The sequence below is a fragment of the Colius striatus genome, chromosome 8 (assembly GCF_028858725.1).
Source record: "Colius striatus isolate bColStr4 chromosome 8, bColStr4.1.hap1, whole genome shotgun sequence".
Classification (NCBI taxonomy): Eukaryota; Metazoa; Chordata; class Aves; order Coliiformes; family Coliidae; genus Colius; species Colius striatus.
This window is the reverse complement of record NC_084766.1, coordinates 25,131,301-25,150,000: the sequence shown is the minus strand read 5'-3', so window position 1 is coordinate 25,150,000 and position 18,700 is coordinate 25,131,301. Positions and strand designations below refer to the sequence as shown.

The following is an 18,700-nucleotide window of genomic DNA, read 5'->3' as shown; positions in this document are numbered from 1 at the left end:
AGGACTGGAGGTGTTGCAGAGGGAAAAGGGGAGCGCCTTGTGAACCCCTCGGACTGGATCTGGATGTTAGTTCTCGATGTGCTGGTCCCCGGTGTGCCTGGGCTGGGGGCGGGTGGGCAGCGGCCCGGTACCGGGGCCTTTCTGGGGAGTGGAGGAGAGAGAAGCTGCGATTCCTGCCCCAACCCCAGAATCGGGAAGAAAAAGCCTTTCCTTTCAGCAGAGACTCATGCATCAAACTTCAATTTTCCGGACGATTGAATTAGTGATTTTTTTTCTCCTGAACTAAAATACACTTAAGTCTTTGGGATTAATTACCACGTTCTGGTCCCTCAGACTGTAGTATTAGTTATCGTTGCCATATTCGACATCAGCCCTGACACCTCATAAAATAAGGAACTGAATTTCACTGACTCAACCTGCTTTAGCCCTGTTGGATAATTCAGGAGGGGGCTTTATTCTCCGTCTGGGAGCCCTGTGTGAAGTGAACAAGATCAAATATGGATCTCTTCCACCCCTCCCAGGGAAAAAAAAAAGAAAAGAAAAAGGGAAAAAAAAGCAGTAGCATTTATAAAAAAACAAACCAAAACAACCCCCCAAAGGTTAGCATTAGACAACACCCCCCAACGCCCCGTCCCCTCCTGCTTGTCTCCCACCTTCAAATGAAATCCAAGGCAGTGCCAGGTTTGAGGATGAAGGAAGGGGAGACTGGGGGGCAGTGTGTGTGGACCCTGCAAGCTCCTGCGTTTGAGAAATAGTGTTTCTGCCGGGAGGACACAGCATGGGCCGGAGTGTGGGCTGGGCCGAGACCCTCCTCGGGGGTCACCGTGCCCGGGGCAGAAGCGCAGCCACCGCACTGAGCCTGCCCGTGCCCAACGCACACGCCCGCCCCGACGGCGAGGGGGGACGCGGAGCACCGCAGCCCCCGACTGGGCAAGTGGTGGGGGTGCCACAGGGTCGGCAGCCCTCTCCCGCAAAACCTCCCCCAAGCTCCCACACACTCTTTTGCCAAACTGTGGGTTTTTACCTCCCCGGGCCGGGCTGTGGGGAGATTTCGCAGCCCTCCTTGCCCGAGTTTACAGCTGTGTTTTTTCCCGGCGGGAATCCCTCCTTCCCGCTTGAATCCAGACCCTTTTCGGTGTGATCCGTTTGGGAAAGGTCGGTCTTTCCCCTCTGACCCATGTCCACCTTCCCAGTGAGGGAAATCGCTGGGAGTCGGTCTGCCGGACACGGAGCACCGGGCCAGGGGCAAGGAGCTCCGAAACGCCCCGTCTTCCCGGTTTTGCAGGGGTGGGAAAATGGGACTGGCTCTGCACCCACTGTGAATCCACGCAGGAAGCACCGGGGACAGGGATACGGCCAGACAAGGGGGTCACTGTCCGGATACCCCCTACCAGCATGTCAAGGGAGGTCTCAGATCGTCTACCCCTTCTCCGGGGCAGCTCTGGCTCCAGACCGGAGCGCCTGGCAGCGGCAGGGCCAGATGCCCCGGCCGCGGGAACGACTGGTTTAGGGGAACAGGGTAATTTGGGGGTATGAGGCGGGCAGGAGGGGATCCGGAGTAGAGGGGAAGGCCGACCCGCCGCCCGGAGCGCGGCCCGGGCAGCAAGGCTGCGAGGCGGCTGGGAAGGGCTGCGGCTGGGACAGCCCCGGAGGGCACGGCTCGGTCTCTGACCGCGTCCCGGCTTCTGCTGCGGGAAGGAAACAGAGAGAGAGAGAGAGAGAAATTTAAAAATGAGGATAAAAGGGTGTGTGTGTGTGTGGAGAAGTAAAAATCCGGCTTGTATGTAAAATTCGAGGGAGAGCAAAACCCCCAGCAGTAAATGTACCCGGCTAGGTGATCCCAGCAAGGAGCGCGTTGCAGAACGCGTGGCAAAAGAGAGGCACGATACGGCGCTTCAGTTTTAAGACATGTTAAAAAGCCCAAACCCAAACAGCTTTTGTTTTTCAAGATGCAAATTAAATAAGATCAAATCCCAGCTATTTGGGAATGGGGGGCGAGCCAAATGAACACGCTGCAAATCTTCGCGGAGAAGCTGTATTTACCAACCCGCCCCAGCCACGTGTGGTAAAGTTGTGCGGGTGGAGGGCGGCCCGGCGGCTCTTCTCCCTGCACACCGAAGTCAATAGATTAGAAATCCAAATTAACTCCCAGCCTGTTTTCCATACACTCAGCCACCTTTTTTTTTATTATTATTATTTCTTGGTTACATTGAATGGTAGTGTTTGCAGCCTCATTAAATCCATTCCAAGACAAAAGAATAAAAGGCTGGGGGGAGGGAGGGGGCAGAAGAGGAGGGGGGAGAAGATGGGGGGGTGGGGGGGGGGAGAACAGATAAAGAAAACAAATAAAGCCCTTTAACTAGATCTTCACATAAATGTCACAGTTTCTCAGCATTTACGATTTGCCTGTTTAGCATAAAAACACTTAAGGACAAGATTGAAGGCTTTCCGAGAGATCTGGACAGAAGTCAAAGCTATCACTCGGAGGTAAAAAAATCACAACCCAAGCCCAAAAACAAACAAACAAACAAACGAAAAAAGAGGTGATGGCGGGGTAGGGGCGGGAGGTGGCGGAAAACAAGTGCTCTTCCAAATAATCCTAAAGAAAAGTGAATTTCATTGTAATTCATAGGCTTGTTCCAAATACCAAGAGAGAAAGAAGAATAGGAGCGCACAGATGCCCCGGCGAAGGGAGAGCAGCTCTGCTCCCATTGTTGTGGAGTTAAACAGTGGAAGGGAGGGTTAACCTAATCCATCAAATTGTCTGGAAATTGTGAAGAAAATTCAAAAACCATATGGTCTCCAAGCGCTCGCCTTCTCTCTGCTGCGGAGGGGCACGCTTGTTTCAGCATGGCGAACCGCAGGAGGCTGTATATGCTCCATTGTCGCTTGTCACTTCAGAGAAGAGGGCTCATTTGTCCCCAGTTTTCATGCTTTACGCTAAAAATTACAACCCCATCCATTCTCAAAGAGGAGAAAGATTTATTTAGCCTCGGAGAAACTAGACCGAAAAAAAAAAAAAAAGAAACCCCAACCAACCCAACCAAACCCCAACCCACAAGCCAACCCTGTCTTATCTGGACCCTTCGCCGCTCAGCTCTGCCACTGTACACCAGATTTGTCTTTCTCACATAAATTTTGCAAAGAATAGGGAGAAACACACGTTGCTCGACTCCGAAGGCGGGTCACGCTGCCAAGGGAAAACACAGTCACCACAGCCGTAATTTTGGCGAAAAAAAAAACCAGAAGAAGAAAGAAAGGGGAGGAAAATAAAAGGAAAGGGAGGAAATGAAACATTTTCCCTCCCCGTGTGCCCGCAGCTTCAGGCCGGGCGTGGGGCAGCCCCCCCGCTCACCCGCACCGTTCCCTTTGTCCATAGCGGCGGTGACTCCTGCCCCTCCGCTCGCATTTGGGTTTTCTTTCTTTTCTATTTCCAACCCCCCCGCTCCTCTTTCTCTCTAATTTCGGGCTGGCAATGTCCTGCTGGAGGAAAGAGAGGGGCTGCGGGCTTGGGGGGGGGGCTAATGGCCCGGCGCATCCCCCGCACCCTCGGCCTTACGGATCCGCCGGGCTCTCCCGCTGCTAAATATCTGCCTGGCGTTCACCTCGGGAAAAAAAACACCCCACCAAACAACGAAACAACACAAACCCAAAAGAATAAAACATTAAAGCAATAAAGTTCTCTCTTCTGGTGCTTCCCAGGTCATTTTCTCCCCAGTGCCGCGATTAAAGTAACTTTAAATGCCAAGGGGATGGGAGATTCCTGGGAGGGGGAAGAAAAAGTCTGCCCTAACCTCGGCCCAGAGGAGCGGTTCTTCATCACAAAGAAGGACGTTAAAAGTCTATTAAAATGGTAAAGATTTTATTGTGTCGGAAAAAAAGAGCTATCTGTACAATTCTAAGAGACAGTAAATAAAGCGACGTTGTCCCTATCGCAACTTAAATAGCAGGCCTTTTAAAATTTGTACAATTCAAACAAAAACAGGTCTTAAATCTGTACATTTTAAGTTTTATTTATAGTATAATATTTAAATGTGTTGATCTTGGGATTTGTCCTTTTTTTCCCCTTTTCTTTTTAATTTTCGTAGCATGCAAAAATTCTAAAAAGAGTAAAAAATAATTCTAGGATTTTTTTTTTTTCCATTTTCCTTTTTTTTTTGTTTTTTGTTACCACCTTCATATCAAAAATACGAAAGGCAGCTTTTTAATAAAAGCACAACAATAGCAGAAAATGGTAAAAATAGCTTTTAATTGGTAAAATGAGGCAGAAATTGCATTGGAGACAAATCTCTATGCTCTAGGAAAAAAAGAAAGTATATATTTTTCAACTTGCATTTCTCACCCAGCCCCAAAGTTCCCAAGATTGCGAAAGGAAAAATTATCTTAAAAAGGAAAAAAATATATATAATTAGTTCGTGCACATCTGGAACATGCAAGGAAAGGAAAGTGGCTAATTTTTGCTGTTGCCGTTTCAAGCCTAACTTAAATCTCCCCTAAAGTGGTTCATTTCGGAAGTCTTTGAAAACAACCGCCTACCCCAACACCAGTTGGAAGCCGAGTTTATTCCAAGGTTATGCGTCTCCCTTATAGACAAAATAATCATTGAGAGTTATTTAAAAAAAAATAAGAATCAAAGCCTTCTGAAAGAAGGGGGAAGGAAAGAAAAAAAATCCAATATATACGTTTAAATATTTCTACAGAAGCCGTCCGTGATTGCACCATTCCGAGGATGTGACAGGCGGAGGGACAGCGGCTCTACCCTACGTGAATTCGTGGTGGTGGGTGTTTGTGGGGGGTTTCTATTGCTTATTGCTCCGACCGAGGGGAGCAGCCGCCGGGGCTGGGATGGGGGCCGGGGGTGCCAATTTGGAGATGGAAGTGGGGGTGGGGGAAGAGCGGGCCGGGGCCGTGGGGGGGAGCGGTGAAAGGCGGGAGGTGGTGGGGGGGGGAGTCGCCGGCCGTCCCTCAGTCATCCACGTCGATCTCCACGTCCTCCTCCTCCTCCTCCTCCTCCTCTTCGCTGTCCCGGCGGCTGCGGGGCCGCTCCGTGGGGGGCGAGGCGGGGCGGGGCGGCGGCGGGGCGCCGGGGTCCCGGGCGGCGGCGGGGGGCGGCGGCGGGGAACCGGCCCGCGCTTTGCCCCTTCCCTCGGCGTTGGGCTCCAGCTCGGCCAAGGCCACGATGTCCACGGCGGGGTTGGGGCCCAGCTTTTTGGCCGATTCCACGTCGGCCTTCATCTCCTCCAGGTCTCGTTTGAGCTTGGCGCGGCGGTTCTGGAACCAGGTGATGACCTGGGCGTTGGTGAGCCCCAGCTGCTGGGCGATCTGGTCCCGGTCCGCCGGGGACAGGTATTTTTGGTAGAGGAACCGCTTCTCCAGCTCGTAGATCTGGTGGTTGGTGAAGGCCGTCCGCGACTTTCGACGCTTCTTCGGCGTTTGCCGCTGCCCGAAGATCGTCATCCCGTCCCTGCCTGCCGACGAGCCGCCACATTGTCGCAGCTTTCCCCACGTCCCCCGTCCCCTTCCCGAGTCCCCAGACCCCACGCACCTGCCCCACCGGGCCAGAGATACCGCTCCCGCACCCCAAGGGCCGCGGGGGGAGGATACCGCCGGATACCGGCTGCCCAGGGACCCCCCGATCCCACCCCGTGGGACACCCCGGGAGATGGGGGGTGGAGGGGAGAAGTGTGTGTGTATGTGTGTGAACAGGCCGTGGGGAGGAGCAGGGCACCCACCCGCGGGAAGATCCCCCCACTCCGCGTGGGACTTACCTTCGGCCGCCTGCAGCACGCTGACTTCCAGCCCCTTGAAGGTCTTGCTGGCCAGTTCTTCCAGGGCGCAGAGGGGCGAGGTTTGGGAGAGCAGCGCCCGGCCGGAGAGGGGCAGCCCGGCCGGGGGGTGCTTCTCGGCGGCGGAGAGGAGGTGGGCAGTTCCGCAGAGGGTGTAACTCCTCCGCACCGAGGGCTTGTTGAGGATGTCCTCGATGCTGAAGGGGGTGAGGGGCTTGTTGGAGTTGGCCGGCGGTGGGAGGTGATCCAAGGGGCTCCGCCGCCGTTCCTCCCCCGAGGAGGGCTTGGGTTCTTCTTTGGAAGTCATGGTGGGGCCGGGCCGCGCGGGGCTGCCTTCCCCACCCGCGACGGGGATGCGCTGCCGCGGGGAGAAGCCCCCGGAGGGACCGCGGGGCGACGGCGGCGGAGACAGCGAGCAAAAGTTGAAGCCCACCTCCAACTCCGGCGGAGGAGCCCCAGGTCTTCCCGGGGAGAGCCACGTCGGGCGGCGGACAGGGCGGGCAGGGCGGCGGGCGGCGGCCGGGAGCGGAGCTGCCGTCGGTCCCTCGCCGGGAGCTGGTCCTGCCGCACCTCTTGTCCCAAGGTTTTGGGTCGGGGATTTTTTTCTCCCCCCCCCTCCTCCTCTCACTCACCGCTCTCTCGCTCTCTCCTCTCTCTTCCTCTTTCCAGCTGCTATTTTAAGAAACCCCCCAAATCGCAGCACTTTCCCTGCCCTCCCCCCTCAAAAGCCAATACCCTCCCCAATGGTTTTTTTTTAAAGAAAGAAAAAAAGAGAAAAAAAATTAAAAGCCGACTTCGGAGAGGGGGAGAGCAGCCCTCGCACCGAGACCTCGGACCAGGGGGAAAGAGGCGAGAAGAGACGGGGTAATTGACTATTGCTAACAAGTTATTGTTGATTGGGAGGTAATCAATTATCTTCAATGACACTTTTCGCCCTCTCTCTCTCTCTCTCGCTCTCTCTCTCTCTCTCTGTCCAATGCAGGCTTTTGCAAGTTCGGAGACCCATTAATTAGGAGGCGGTATGGAGGTGGAGCCCACTTGAATTATAATGCTGAATGCACTTGTCATATTCTGGCCCTGCTATTTGTTTGGACATATATATTTTAAATTACATTACAAAGCAGCCTTTATTGCATCAGGATAATACAGTAGAGTGAAAAATTATAATAAGCGAAAACAAAACAAAACGAAAAATATCCGGCGATATCTTTTTTGTTGGTTTTTTTTTATCCCGAGTTTTTTTTTTCTTCTATTTCTCCCTCCTGTTAATTTCGGCTACTAGTTTATTTAAAATGTCTCTCTTCGTCTCTACCCAGAGACGTTTGGTTTTTCTTTTTAATGAGGGGAAGAAGGGGAGAGCCTGGTTTCAGGTAAGGCAGACCTTTCCTTTCCAATAAAATGCGAAGGTTTCCGCCGAATTTGTGGTGCTCCTCTTTCCCAGCGCCCCGTGCCGGAGCGGGCTGGGGGGCCCGGGCCGGGAGCAGCTGGGTGCTGAGGCAGGGACCCCGCGGGAGGCTGCCGGTACCGGAGGTGCCGGGCAAGGGTGTGCGCGGCGGGGCGAAGGCCGGGATCGTTCCCGGGATGTCGGCGGCTTCTTCGGCTGCGTTGGCGCAGAGGGTGGCGGGCGGGTGATCGCGGCCGGGGGCAGCGCGGGAAGAAGGGGCAGGCAGCGGCCGGGCTCCGCCGCCCAGGACGGAAAGGGACGGTTTCCAGTCCGAGGCCTTTTTGCTGCGAGCTGCTCCGGAGGGGAGGCAACGGCGAGGGGGCTTTGCTGCGCCCCCCCATTCCCCTCGGGTAAAACGCAACTCGGCCTGTCCGTCCGGGTCAGAACCGCTCCTGATTATTTTAACCCGGGCCAGCAGCCCACTTAGCTCTCGCCGATCCTCAGTGACAAAGCCCGGACCCGAGGGGGGAATTGCTTGGCCCCCACCCTGCGCGGAGGGACCCCCACATTGCCCAGCGGGGCAGTGGGCCCGCGACCCCCCGGCCTGGCCGCGGCTAGACGGGGCGAGGGGCGGCCGTCGGGTGCACAGCGGGGCAGGAGAAGAGGCCGGGTCTGGATCCGGCCCTAACTTTGTCTCCTCACCTTGACAGGCGGGAAGAGGGCGGCTGGCGGCTCCCAGGCCGCTAGGTACCAAACAAGCACAAAAGAAGCAAATGGCTCCTCTCCTTAAAGAGCCCTCTTCCCATTTTTTATAGCTCTCTGGGAGTCTCTTTATGCAGTGACCTATTTTTAAAGGCCTATATTGGGTTATTCATCATATCAAATACTGCGAGGAGCTGGGGGGGAGCCGGTCGGGGGGGAGCGAATTACACTGATTCTAAATCGCCCGGCTTCTTTGCTTTGCTAGGTGGATTATTTGCTTCGCTTTGCTTGGGTTTTATGAAGTGATTTAAACATATTTTAACCAATTAGAGACTTTCCTCCTCTCCCTTGTGTCCCCTCGCATTATTTTCCAGCGTGGCGTTTTATGTCAGGATCCGGGTTTTATTGAGAACTCAGCCGGGGATGCTGGGGTTATAATTACAGAAATTAAATTAAAAAAAAGAAAGGAAAGGGAGAAAAAAAGAAAGGAAAAAAACCAGAAAACTAGTCTCATTCCTGGGTGAGAGTTTGGGCGGGCTGACGGGTGTTTGGGATGAGTCGAGGCACTAGCAGTTTCAGCCCGGCCTTCCCCGCGGAGTGGAGATCCGGGGTGCAACTTGCGCTCCTTCCCCCCTCCTCCTCGCCCCTGGCCGGCAAACATAGCCCACTCCGCTCAGGGAGGTGGAAAAACTGCTCCAGACTCAGAGAAGCACCGCAAACCGTTTCGGGTCCCCTGTTGTGCCTTCAGCCCGCATCTCCCTTCCCCTGTCTGCGCGGGGGGACAGGGCGCTAAACGCACCCGGGTTTTTTTGACTTTCTAGTAGGGACAGGGCAGCAGCCTCAGATCGGGCTGTCCGGAGCAGGGCAACCCTTCTTCATTTTTCGGGGGGCTGCCTAGCAGAGCATAGCCGGGTTCACGCTTTACATGAGCATCTCAGCCCCGTGGCTCCAGGCCTGTCTCCTGCCTTGTCCCCGACACCCCCTCCCGTCAAATAAGCACCTCATTGAGAAAAGAGGTGGCTGAGAGGGAAGAGGACAGGTCTCCACAACCTCTCCCGAGCCCTTTTAGCACTCGGTGGCTGTCCCGGTGGGGTCCGACCGACTCCTCTATACCGTGTTCTCGGCTGCTCTGTGGAGCCTTTGGTGGGTTTGGGTTTGTCTTCCCTACGTTCACTTTGCCTTTGCAACCGGCGCAACTCGCTCCTCGCAAACGACTCCCTCTCTGCCCTCCGGAGGCAGCCAAAAATCAGGCTGGATTCCCCCCGCTCCTCGCCCCTGCCCCTCTCAGAGGAAGAGCTCATCATGTCCCTCAGCACCCTTCGAAATATATTTTTTAAGGGTATTTTTTTGCAACCCATTTGGCTCCGAGTCCCGAATTAGGGACCTTCGGTAGGAGGTCCCATCGCATCTCCCACTTCTTGGAGGACCCCGGGGAACAAGAGGGCACAGAGGACAGCCAGGGGCTTGGTCCAGTCACTACTACTGAACTTCGCATCCTGTAAGGCTCTTCTCCTGCCTATTCCAGCGGGAAGTGGTTGTGGTTCATGCCTCAGATTTGGGGTCTTTTGGGGGAAAAAAAGCCTTCATCCGAAACTCTTTAACACACACACACACCGTCGTCAGATCCCTCTGAGGGGAGGCCGGCGCTGGTCCACTCCAGCTACAGGCAGGAAAAGTTTGGGTCGGGTCCTCGGCCGAGAGACAGGGAGGGGAGCAGAGCTGGAGGGAATGAACGCTCCTCGCTGTACCCGGGGATGGATGAGGGGGGTCTCCCGGAGCCGTCGGGAAAGTGTCACTCCGGGTCCTTGCCTTTCACCGGGGAAGAAAAGTGAGTGGAGCAGCGGCCTTTCCTTCCCCACGGAGCAGAAAACTAACGCTCAAATGGAAATTACCTAGAGGGGGGGACAAAAATTTCCCTCCGGCTACCAGTAGCATCTTTGGCTGCATCTCCCCTCTCCGCTCCCCTCGCCGTCTTTCGGGGTGTCGACGTGGCTGCCCTCCCCCGGGAGCCGCCCCGGGCACGGCAGGCAGCGGCCGAGGCTGCCTGGCTTTGGCTGTGCACGGCCAGCTTTTGTCCAGGAAAATGTCATAGGAATATAATTAAAGCAGACGACATAAATCATTCAAGTGTTGATCACCAAAGTAACTGCGTACAAATGACACCTCCTTTCCCGGCATAGCTGAGCCGTGCATGGCTCCCAGTTATGTCTGCCCCTAGTTTAAGTGGTCTAAACTGTTCCCTGTTAGCAGTGCGGAGGGGAACAAACTCCATGCCCTTTAGAGAGAGCCGGTCCCGCCACAACATCTCGCACGGGGCCGGTACGGTGGTGAGCCGGTAACCTAGGAAATAACTGTTATCTTTGTCTTTAAGCAACCCCCCAAGTCTGGGACTGCGAGTGTCGAGAGCTGGAGAGAGCCTGGCTGGACCTGCCGTGGAGTCCGGAGGAAGGAGAGTCATAGCGGGGTCCGAGGTCCCTGTCCCAACCTTTACTTCCAAAACTGCCGGTAAATTGTACCCACAGGTGTTCTCTGTCCCCGCCGCCACCGGGCACTGCTTGTCGTTGCTTCCCTTGGAAAACAAGCGCTACGAGCTGGGCGTCCGTCGGCTCCCGCTTCTGCTGGGGAGGGGGCGTCGGGGGGCCGGGGCACACTGCGGGGAGAAGGGGGAGCTCCCCGGCAGAGCCCATCTCTCGAGGTCGTTTTACTGCTGTCTCCCTCTCCTTCCTCCCCTCGTAATCGTCTCCCTGCGGGGATAAAAAACACCCAAAGCCAAAACAACAAACAACTTCGTTGCACCAAAAATAAACCTGACCCAAGTGTCCGCACCCGTCCGGGCAGCAGGGGCCAGAGGCAGAGAGCTCGGCCCGGCCGGGGCGGACTACACTGTCCCCGCTGACTCCCGGCCTTTCCCCGGCTGAGAAGAGAGGAGAAGCCTCTGTTCCCTCGGGGGTCCGGGGAGAGGGGAAGGGACTTGTGCGGGGCCGGGCAGGGACGAAATCAGCCGGCCTGTAACCGTTGGCAGAAGCAGGGCAGCGGGCAGCGGCCTCCTCCGGGCTGACGGGCATCGCAGTGCCCGGCTCTTCGCTTTTCCCCGGGGCTTTTTCGTTCGCAAACGAACTCCCGGGGCCACTGAGTAACGTCGAGGCCGATGGAGCTGCAGGGTCCGGGCACCTCCCGCCCACCTCCAGGACCCATTTGTTTTCTCCCTCAAAAGCCCCCGCGGAGTGGAGCTGGGCACAGTGTTGTGCTGCCTGGCCAGGAGAGTGGGGTGAGCCTAAATTTGAGTGAGCCCCTGGTGAGTATGCTCCCAGGCGGTGTGCAAGGAAAAAAGGGGAGCCGTCCTCCCACGCAAGACGTCGTAAAGCACAAATTAAAAGTAACTCCCAGGGCGGACCAACTCCTCCGGCCGCCTCATCGAGAAGCCTCGGGTAGCGCCTTCCACGGCAGGGTGGAAGGGCGGGCATGCTGGGGCCAGCACGTCCCTTCTCTCCTTAGCACGGCCGAGGACACTGCCGAGCCACCTCTCCTGGAGAGTCTTCTGAGTTTCCCCGGAGTTTAGGGGTGAGGGGGTGGAGATATGATCTGTGCTGCAGGCTCCCCAGCCGGACCCTCGGTTTCTCCCCGGCGACAGGGTTCTCCTGCAGCCACCGCAGGAGTTCCCGCGAGGGAAAAGCGAATACGAGCACCTTAACGTATTTTTATTCTTTTAAACACCAGCATTTTAATTTCTGGTCCAAGAAACCCAGTTGGCCACAGGCTCCCCAAGAAGAACAGCCGGGACCTGCCCGTCCCAGCTACAGACAGGCGAGAGTTTGATCTTTATCAAGGTTGATTTTAAACAAAATGTATTTTTTTAAATAATTACTTCTATAAATGTCATCTGCAGAACCTCTCTAGAGGGCAATGAGGTGGGATGGAGCCAGCTAGCGCCATTTCAGGCCTCCCAGCCACGCCAGGGTCTGTGGGTGGCAGAGATTTAGCAGCTCCCAGTCCCCACTTTGCCCCGTCCCAATCCCGGGAGAGGAGAGGCCAGGCTCTGGGCGAGCTGGAAAGACCCGTCGGTGGGGTTCAGACCCTGGCTGTCCCCTGGGTCACTCTCATTTTAGGACGGAGGATAGCCACAACCTTCTCTCCCGCCCCCCTTAGCTCCAGGGAAGAGGCTGGAGGCGGCGAGAATCGGTGGTCTGTGGCCGCAGAGCTCGCCCTGAGACCGCGGGGATGGCCGCAGGGTCGGCGGGGGCAGGCTGCACCCGGAGGCGGCTGGAAATAGCGCTGGGTTTTAGTGTCACCTCTGGACCCCCACGCCGGGGCTGGGCTGAGTGTGGGGGGGATCAGCTCCCGGAGTGATGAGTCCACCTTGGCCAGGGGAGTCCCTCGCTTTCCCGGGAGAGGAGTGGCGGAGGGGCTGTTCGACAAAACTTTGTTGGACGACGGGGCGAGTGACACGCACGCACACGACATGACACGACACAGCCCCCCCGGGGCTGTGACAGCCGAGCCGCACTGGCTCCTCCGAGACCTGCAATATCTCCACAGCTCCCGGCACGCGTGAATAATTCACTAGGCTGCCAAATACAAGTAACGTTTGTGGCAGCTATGAAGGAGCCGAAGAGGCGAGGGCTCATTTTTGGGGGGCAGGAGGAGGTGTGGGGAATCAATTGAAACTTAATAAAGGGAGTGGGGAGGAGAATGGCGGAAATAAGCCAGGCAACTTCTTCTAATAACAACTTGGTGTTAATAATTCAGGAGCAGTCATTGGATTATAGCGCAATATCCGAAGTACGCGGTGCCGGCACAGTGCGGGTGGATAATGTAATCGGAGCTCATTTCGCCTTCCAATAAATTACAGCAGCAAAAGTTTCCTGTTAAAGCAGTTATTTGTATTTCTTTTTTGAAGGTGATTCCCCTCCCTCCTCCCCTTCCAACAACTGCAATAAGGAAATTAATTAAAAACTAATATTTCCAGCCTTTGCAAAAGCGGCTCCGAGATGCGAAAGCAGAGTTTGGCTGTGATGGCTTCCAACTTTGAGTGCTGTGAGGCTGCTCTTCCCTGCCTCTCACTTCTTTCTTTTAGTCTTCCTGATCTTTTGTTTTTTGCATCCCACCCTGTCTGATTTCACAGGATCTCTCTGAGTTCAGGCTAGTGCCCCTAAAATCCATTCCTTAGGGTTAGATCTGCTGTGTTTGTTCCACTTGTCCCTCCTGGGTGGGTCTTGTAACGGAGGGTTAGCAGCTAGAAGTAGGGTCAAACAGTTCATTTGTCTTTCAACTCAGAGATGAGGTGAGTTTGCAAGGCCTCAAGGCATGTCTTGTTCTCTTCCTTCCAAACAGTAGCACCATTCAGCAGCAGATATATCTCCTCAGACTCAGCCAGGGTACTACAGCTTTGCTCTTCTCAGTTGCCTTGATTCTCTCACCAAAGACCAGGCTACAGCCAGGCTACAGTCTGCACTCCTGTGGCCTTCAACCATGACAGGGGTTCCTAAGATGACTCTCAAATCTCTCCCAGCCCTTGCTGCTGCACACAGGGCTCCACTGCACCACTCTCCAGTGACAAGATGCTCTCTGCATCCTGCCTGGGGCCCTGTCTCAGACCAGCGCTGAAAACTGACCTCTACCCAACAGCACAGGCCTCTGACAGGATGCTTTCCACTTCTGTTTTATTTCACTTTCTGCTCCAGGAACCTCAGATACACTTCTCAGACGGCCTTGAATCAGGCATGGCTCTTTCTCTGGGTACTTTTAGCATCCTGTAATGGTGGCTGGCATTTCCCATCCCACATAATAGCTGCTGTCAGCTTACAGCCTTCCTGTACCGATCACTGTCGGATCAGGCTGTCTCCCTGTCTCCAGTGCTGCATGGTGATACGGTGCAGAGAGAGAGAAGAGCTTCCTGCAGGAGAGGCTGAGGGAGTAAAGCATATCTACTGATAGGCATTTCCCTAATTCCCACTCTTTGAGAGAGATTCAGACTCTGACGTTTAATTTCACTACAAAAATGCCTCATTTTTTAGTGATTCCACCTCTGAGCATCCTGAGGTTTAGTCCGTCCCCTTCTGTGTATTTTTTGGTTTCTGACATCTCATGGTACCAAATTCCCATGTCCTCCAGCTTGGTACCCAGGGCTCTTTTCCAGCTGATACACGATCTCTTGCAACTCTGGAACTTTACTGCCTGAGCTTTTTTTTTCTGGGCATTGAGTAAAGCATGTGTAGTGAACAGCCTCAAGATTTCTCCCATTTTTCTGCTTGAAATCTCCTCGGTGTCTATTTAGCTCTGCTGCTTTTTATAGGTGTGGAAAGCGAGTCTTTGCCAATGCCAAATGTGCAGCAACATGTGGGTCTTGATTCTGCTCACACACAACAAAGCCTGTCAGGTTCTCGCTGTTGTTAATGTTGCAACTTAATGAGGACCTACCTGTGTTCTTCAGTGGGAGGTAAGTGGGATGAGCAAGACCAAGAAAGGGAGGTATTAGAACCACAGAGAGCAGAAATAATGCAAAGGGTGGGGTGTGGAAAGAGGCTGGCTGGTGTGGGCATCCCTCTCTCTCAGGAAAGGTTTTGATTTGGGAAAACAAGCCTCAGTGTATGGCAGCCAAGGGGGTCCCTGGCTGGGGATGGGGGGGGCACGGGCAGGGAGGGCAGCAGTTGCTGGATGCACAGAGTGGGTTCCCAAATCCTGGTATAACTTTCCAGGAGCAATCCCTTCTTCTGTAACTTACATCCTGTGATTTTTCTTGCTTGGAGAGCTGTGGGCCTGCTCCTGTTGCTTCTCTTAGTCTCAACAAAGAAATAGGAGTGAAAAGTCTCCTGTGCCCTGCAAACCTATTGCCAAACTCCAAGTGGATCCTCATTAGAGCTGGAGAGAGTCCATGCACCTTGGAGCACATGGGCTCCAGGGCAGGGTAGAAAAGCACTTGCAATTTCCCAAGGTTAATCACTTGCTGACTGGTAGTGCAAGATACTTTTGAGAAGTACACAGATCCTTAAATGGTGACCTTATTATGTACTGGGAATATAAGCAGAGGGTCGGGAGAAGTCCAGCAGTGGTAGAAGCAGCACTCATGCACTCCTCAGCTATGGTGTAGTCACAATACCATGATGCCATGGGTACATTGGAACTGCTCTTCTCTTCTGTCTTTGCCCTTTTGCCCTGTGTGTGTGTGTGTCATCTGCAGACCCACTGGCTCAGCACTGTGGAGCTGGGCACTGAGTGCTGCAAGAACATGACCTTTTGCTCTGAAGATGGTAAGAGCTTTGTGCTGGCAGCAGAATGACATACCTGGTACAAATAGAATCATCCTGATAATAAATCACCATCCATAATAAGAAGACATTGTTAATAATAAGTCATCCAGGCACCTCCTGAGACCAGCGTACAACTTACTGTAAAAATAGATAGGAAACATGGTGTGATCATTACAAGCAAGATAACAAATAAAAGAGAAAATGACTTTTATAGGCATTTAGCTCTCCTTTCCTTCCCCCAGCTTCCAGCTAGTTCTGTTATCAGTCAGGATGGCTATGATTTAAGTTTGTTCACAAGCCCAGTGTCTGGATTTCCAGATTCAGAGCCCTGGGTTCACAGCACATGTGAACTGGCCAGGTCACTACCTGCAAAGGTGCTGCCTGGTAAAAATCCTTCCTCCTCTTATTCTACCCTCTCTCACAGCATGATCCCTTAGCTATCCCAATTTCTCCAGAGGTCCTGGTTACAGAGAAGTGCTCCCTGGTTGTGATCTACAGGAGCCAGCTGAGGCCTTGCCCATAGATGTCAGCTCTTTCTGTAGCTCTTCAGCTGGCAGGATTTGTTGCCTGTCTCCTCTGGCTTTGTTTTGGCTCAGCTGAGGGGGCGACTGGACTTGAGAAACCAGAGAACAGCGAGGGACAAGCACATGGCAAAATCTGGGCTTTGAAGGGAATTAACATTTGCATCGAGAACTCACCAGACCTGCGAATATTTTCACACACAAACTGGCTGGTATCAAAAGCTCTGCGAACATTTCTCAGTGCACAGAAGGTAAAGGGAAGCTGACACATTTGTTTAAGGACAAATTTGCAGGCAGTGCCTCACACTGTTCCATCAGCTCTGAAACAGATCCGCTCAGGGTATCAGCTCTGCTTCCTTGCAGCAGAGGGGAAAGAGGTTACAGCTCTTCAAATCTTTCTTGGTTTCTCCCCTTGTTTTGCGTTTGCCAGGCAAACAATAGCAGATGTTATATAGTCAGTTCAGTTCACTACCAGTCCCATTATGTTCTATTTATGTTTCACTTTATTGGCTCTTTTTTTTTTTTTTTTATTTTCCTATTATTGTTTCACTCTGGGGGAGGCAGAGGATATAATATATTCATCTTTATTATACAAAATCTGTGTGAAGCATTTAATAAAATGCTGTTTCCACACAGCTAGGAATATTACTGTTAGCTATTCTTAAGTTAATGCTCCTATTAAAAAATGTTTGATGGCTGCAGTGACTGGAACTTGTGTGGACAAAAAACACACACACACACACACCACTAAATAAGGCACTCATGGCAATTCAGAGATTTCCCCATGCCTTGTGGAAAACTTCTGGTTAGCCAGATTTCTGCCTACTTTACTTTTTTCTTTCAGCACTGTTCCTGGTTTTATCATGTTCTATTTGAATAGAAAAGAAGTTTTGTTTTTTCTCCCCAGAACTTTCTCCTGGTATTGAAGGGGTCAAATCTGGCCTCCTGTCCCCAGATCTCTTTCTCAGGCAGGAATTTCAGCAGAGGTAGGTGCGAAAGTGACTGAGGCAGGACACTGATGGGATTGTAGTCACCTCTAAACCAGGAGCAGCTTGTCTCAAGCCCATGATTCTCTCGTGTCTCAAAGCTGCTGATTTGGTCCCAAAAATAACAATGCCAGGTAAGCTGGACTCATTTTGCTTCATAAGGTGGTGGATGGGGGTAGAGGGTCTATACTTGCTTATGGAGATGGAGCAGGGTAGTGCCTGAGACCTACTTGTCATGGCAGCTGTCTGTGCCAGAAATGGAAGTGGTTCTCTGTGGACCAGAAGCACAGGAGATGGTGCTGCTTCTGCGCTTGTAAAAAGTCAAAGTTATTGCATCAGGTGAGAGGAGATGTGAGATACAAAAGAGAAACAAACTCCTGAGAGACAAAAAGCTGTTTTCAGATGAAGGTTTTCCCTAATCAGTAACTTTCAAGGAAAGATACAGACATCCACACTCAAGATAGTGCTGACTCAGGGATTGACATGTTTGATTTTAGACCCAGAGCTTAGTCAAACTTAGAGCTTACCACCACACTTCTCCCTGGCATAGGCAGGAGTTTGACTTGTAGATCTAAGTTCATGAACCCTCTCAGAATCAGAGGCTTACCCCTATCTGTCTCCTTTGAAGAGCAACAAGGCAGTTCAGTGGTGTGAGTGCTGTGTGTTTGCAGGAGTGCTAATAGCTGTCAGCCCCGCACTGCTACATGCTGTCACCACATACGAGGGGCTGAAGAAGGCCACATAGGGTCTAATGAGGGTCTGCTCAGCCCCATATCCTGACTCCACTGCTGGCTGGTGATGAATGTCCTGAGAGAGCCAATTATATAGCATACTATTATCACTACAGTATTACATTGTATTGTTATAATACAGACATTAGCAAGTATACTGCACACTTCCTTGGGATACTTTCCCAGCCTCTGGAACTTTGGGGTTCAGAAAGTCCTGAGCCAGAAGTGATACGTTTGTGTTTGATAGCCCCAGATAGATTATTCTTCCATGAATGTGTCTAACTACTTGTTCAACTCAGATAATCTTTTGGCATCCACGATATCCCGGGGCGATGAGCTTCACGGCTGATGTACAAGCTATGCAGATAACATCTTCCTTTCATTTGTTATGAATCTGCCACCCGATAACTCCACGTCCGCTCACACTTGTTCAGGAAGAGGCGACGCACAGTTAATCCCTGCTCACCCACTCCTCAGCTTGTCTGACAGCAGACATCCGTAGTCCCTGGTAAAGCCTGTCAGCCTGGAGACACGTGGGCTGACTGTGGGAGAGGTGAATGTCATGTCGTTTAGGATGGAGCAGCTGATGGAGAAGACCAAGGAAACCTAAGATGCACCTCAGAGAGGGAATGACATTCATGATGAGGGGGGCAGTGGGGAGGTCGGGGTTGTCCTTGGTTGAGCACACACCTGAGGAAAATGTTGGGCCACCAGGATGAATGGGGACTGGTGCCTAACTGATGAATGAGGTTGGCTGATGTATGAGGGAAGATGGCTATGAACAGGAAGGTTTGGCTGCCAGGACTGCAGTGGTGAGAGCAGTGAGACAGTCAGCCAAAATCTCCAGAGTTTTCTGGAGTCAGGGCAAAGCCGATCAGGAACTTGGGACTCACACATCCTCTCTTGGGGTGGACCTAACCTGAGCATCAGTGTGCTGAACAAAGGTCATAGTGTCCACTGGCAGCACCCAAGGCTGCCAGGATGAGGGACTGTCCTCAGCCTGGACCAATCATGTGCTGCAACACTCTGAATTTGTTCCTTTGCCCATTCAGGTTTTGGTGCCTTTGTGTATGCCACATTCCCAGGACCAGTAGGGCTTTGCAGATAATGAAATGAAACATCCAAGGCATGTGGATGCAGATGAAACATCCAAGGGACTTTTTTGGGCTCTGCTATGAAATTATCATGCCTTGGGAATGATAAAGGTTATATCAGAAATGTAAGGATAAATGTCCTCAGGACCTCAGGACCATGAATTTTTTCTTGATCTCTCTAGACACGGCACCCTGTCTGTCAGATAGGGAGAGGAGCTGGGGGAGGACATGCCTGATGTCAGCGGAGTC

At 52.9% G+C, this 18,700-nt stretch overlaps 1 protein-coding gene across 1 annotated transcript; it reads right to left on the bottom strand.

The window, feature by feature from the left end:
* Window positions 1–4,965: 4,965 nt before the first annotated feature.
* Window positions 4,966–6,093, bottom strand: LBX1 (ladybird homeobox 1). The gene is made up of 2 exons (XM_062001747.1): window positions 5,769–6,093; window positions 4,966–5,468 (listed from the first exon to the last, which is right to left on the bottom strand). The coding sequence occupies exons 1-2, from the start codon at window positions 6,091–6,093 to the stop codon at window positions 4,966–4,968; spliced, it is 828 nt and encodes a 275-aa protein (XP_061857731.1).
* Between the last annotated feature and the right edge of the window lie 12,607 nt (window positions 6,094–18,700).

Excerpts from the sequence above, each read along its gene's own strand:
- LBX1 (XM_062001747.1), bottom strand. The coding sequence starts at position 6,093 with ATGACTTCCAAAGAAGAACCCAAGCCCTCCTCGGGGGAGGAACGGCGG. Across the intron at positions 5,469-5,768 it reads CGTGCTGCAGGCGGCCGAAG|GCAGGGACGGGATGACGATC; the intron begins GTAAGTCCCACG and ends GCTCGTCGGCAG.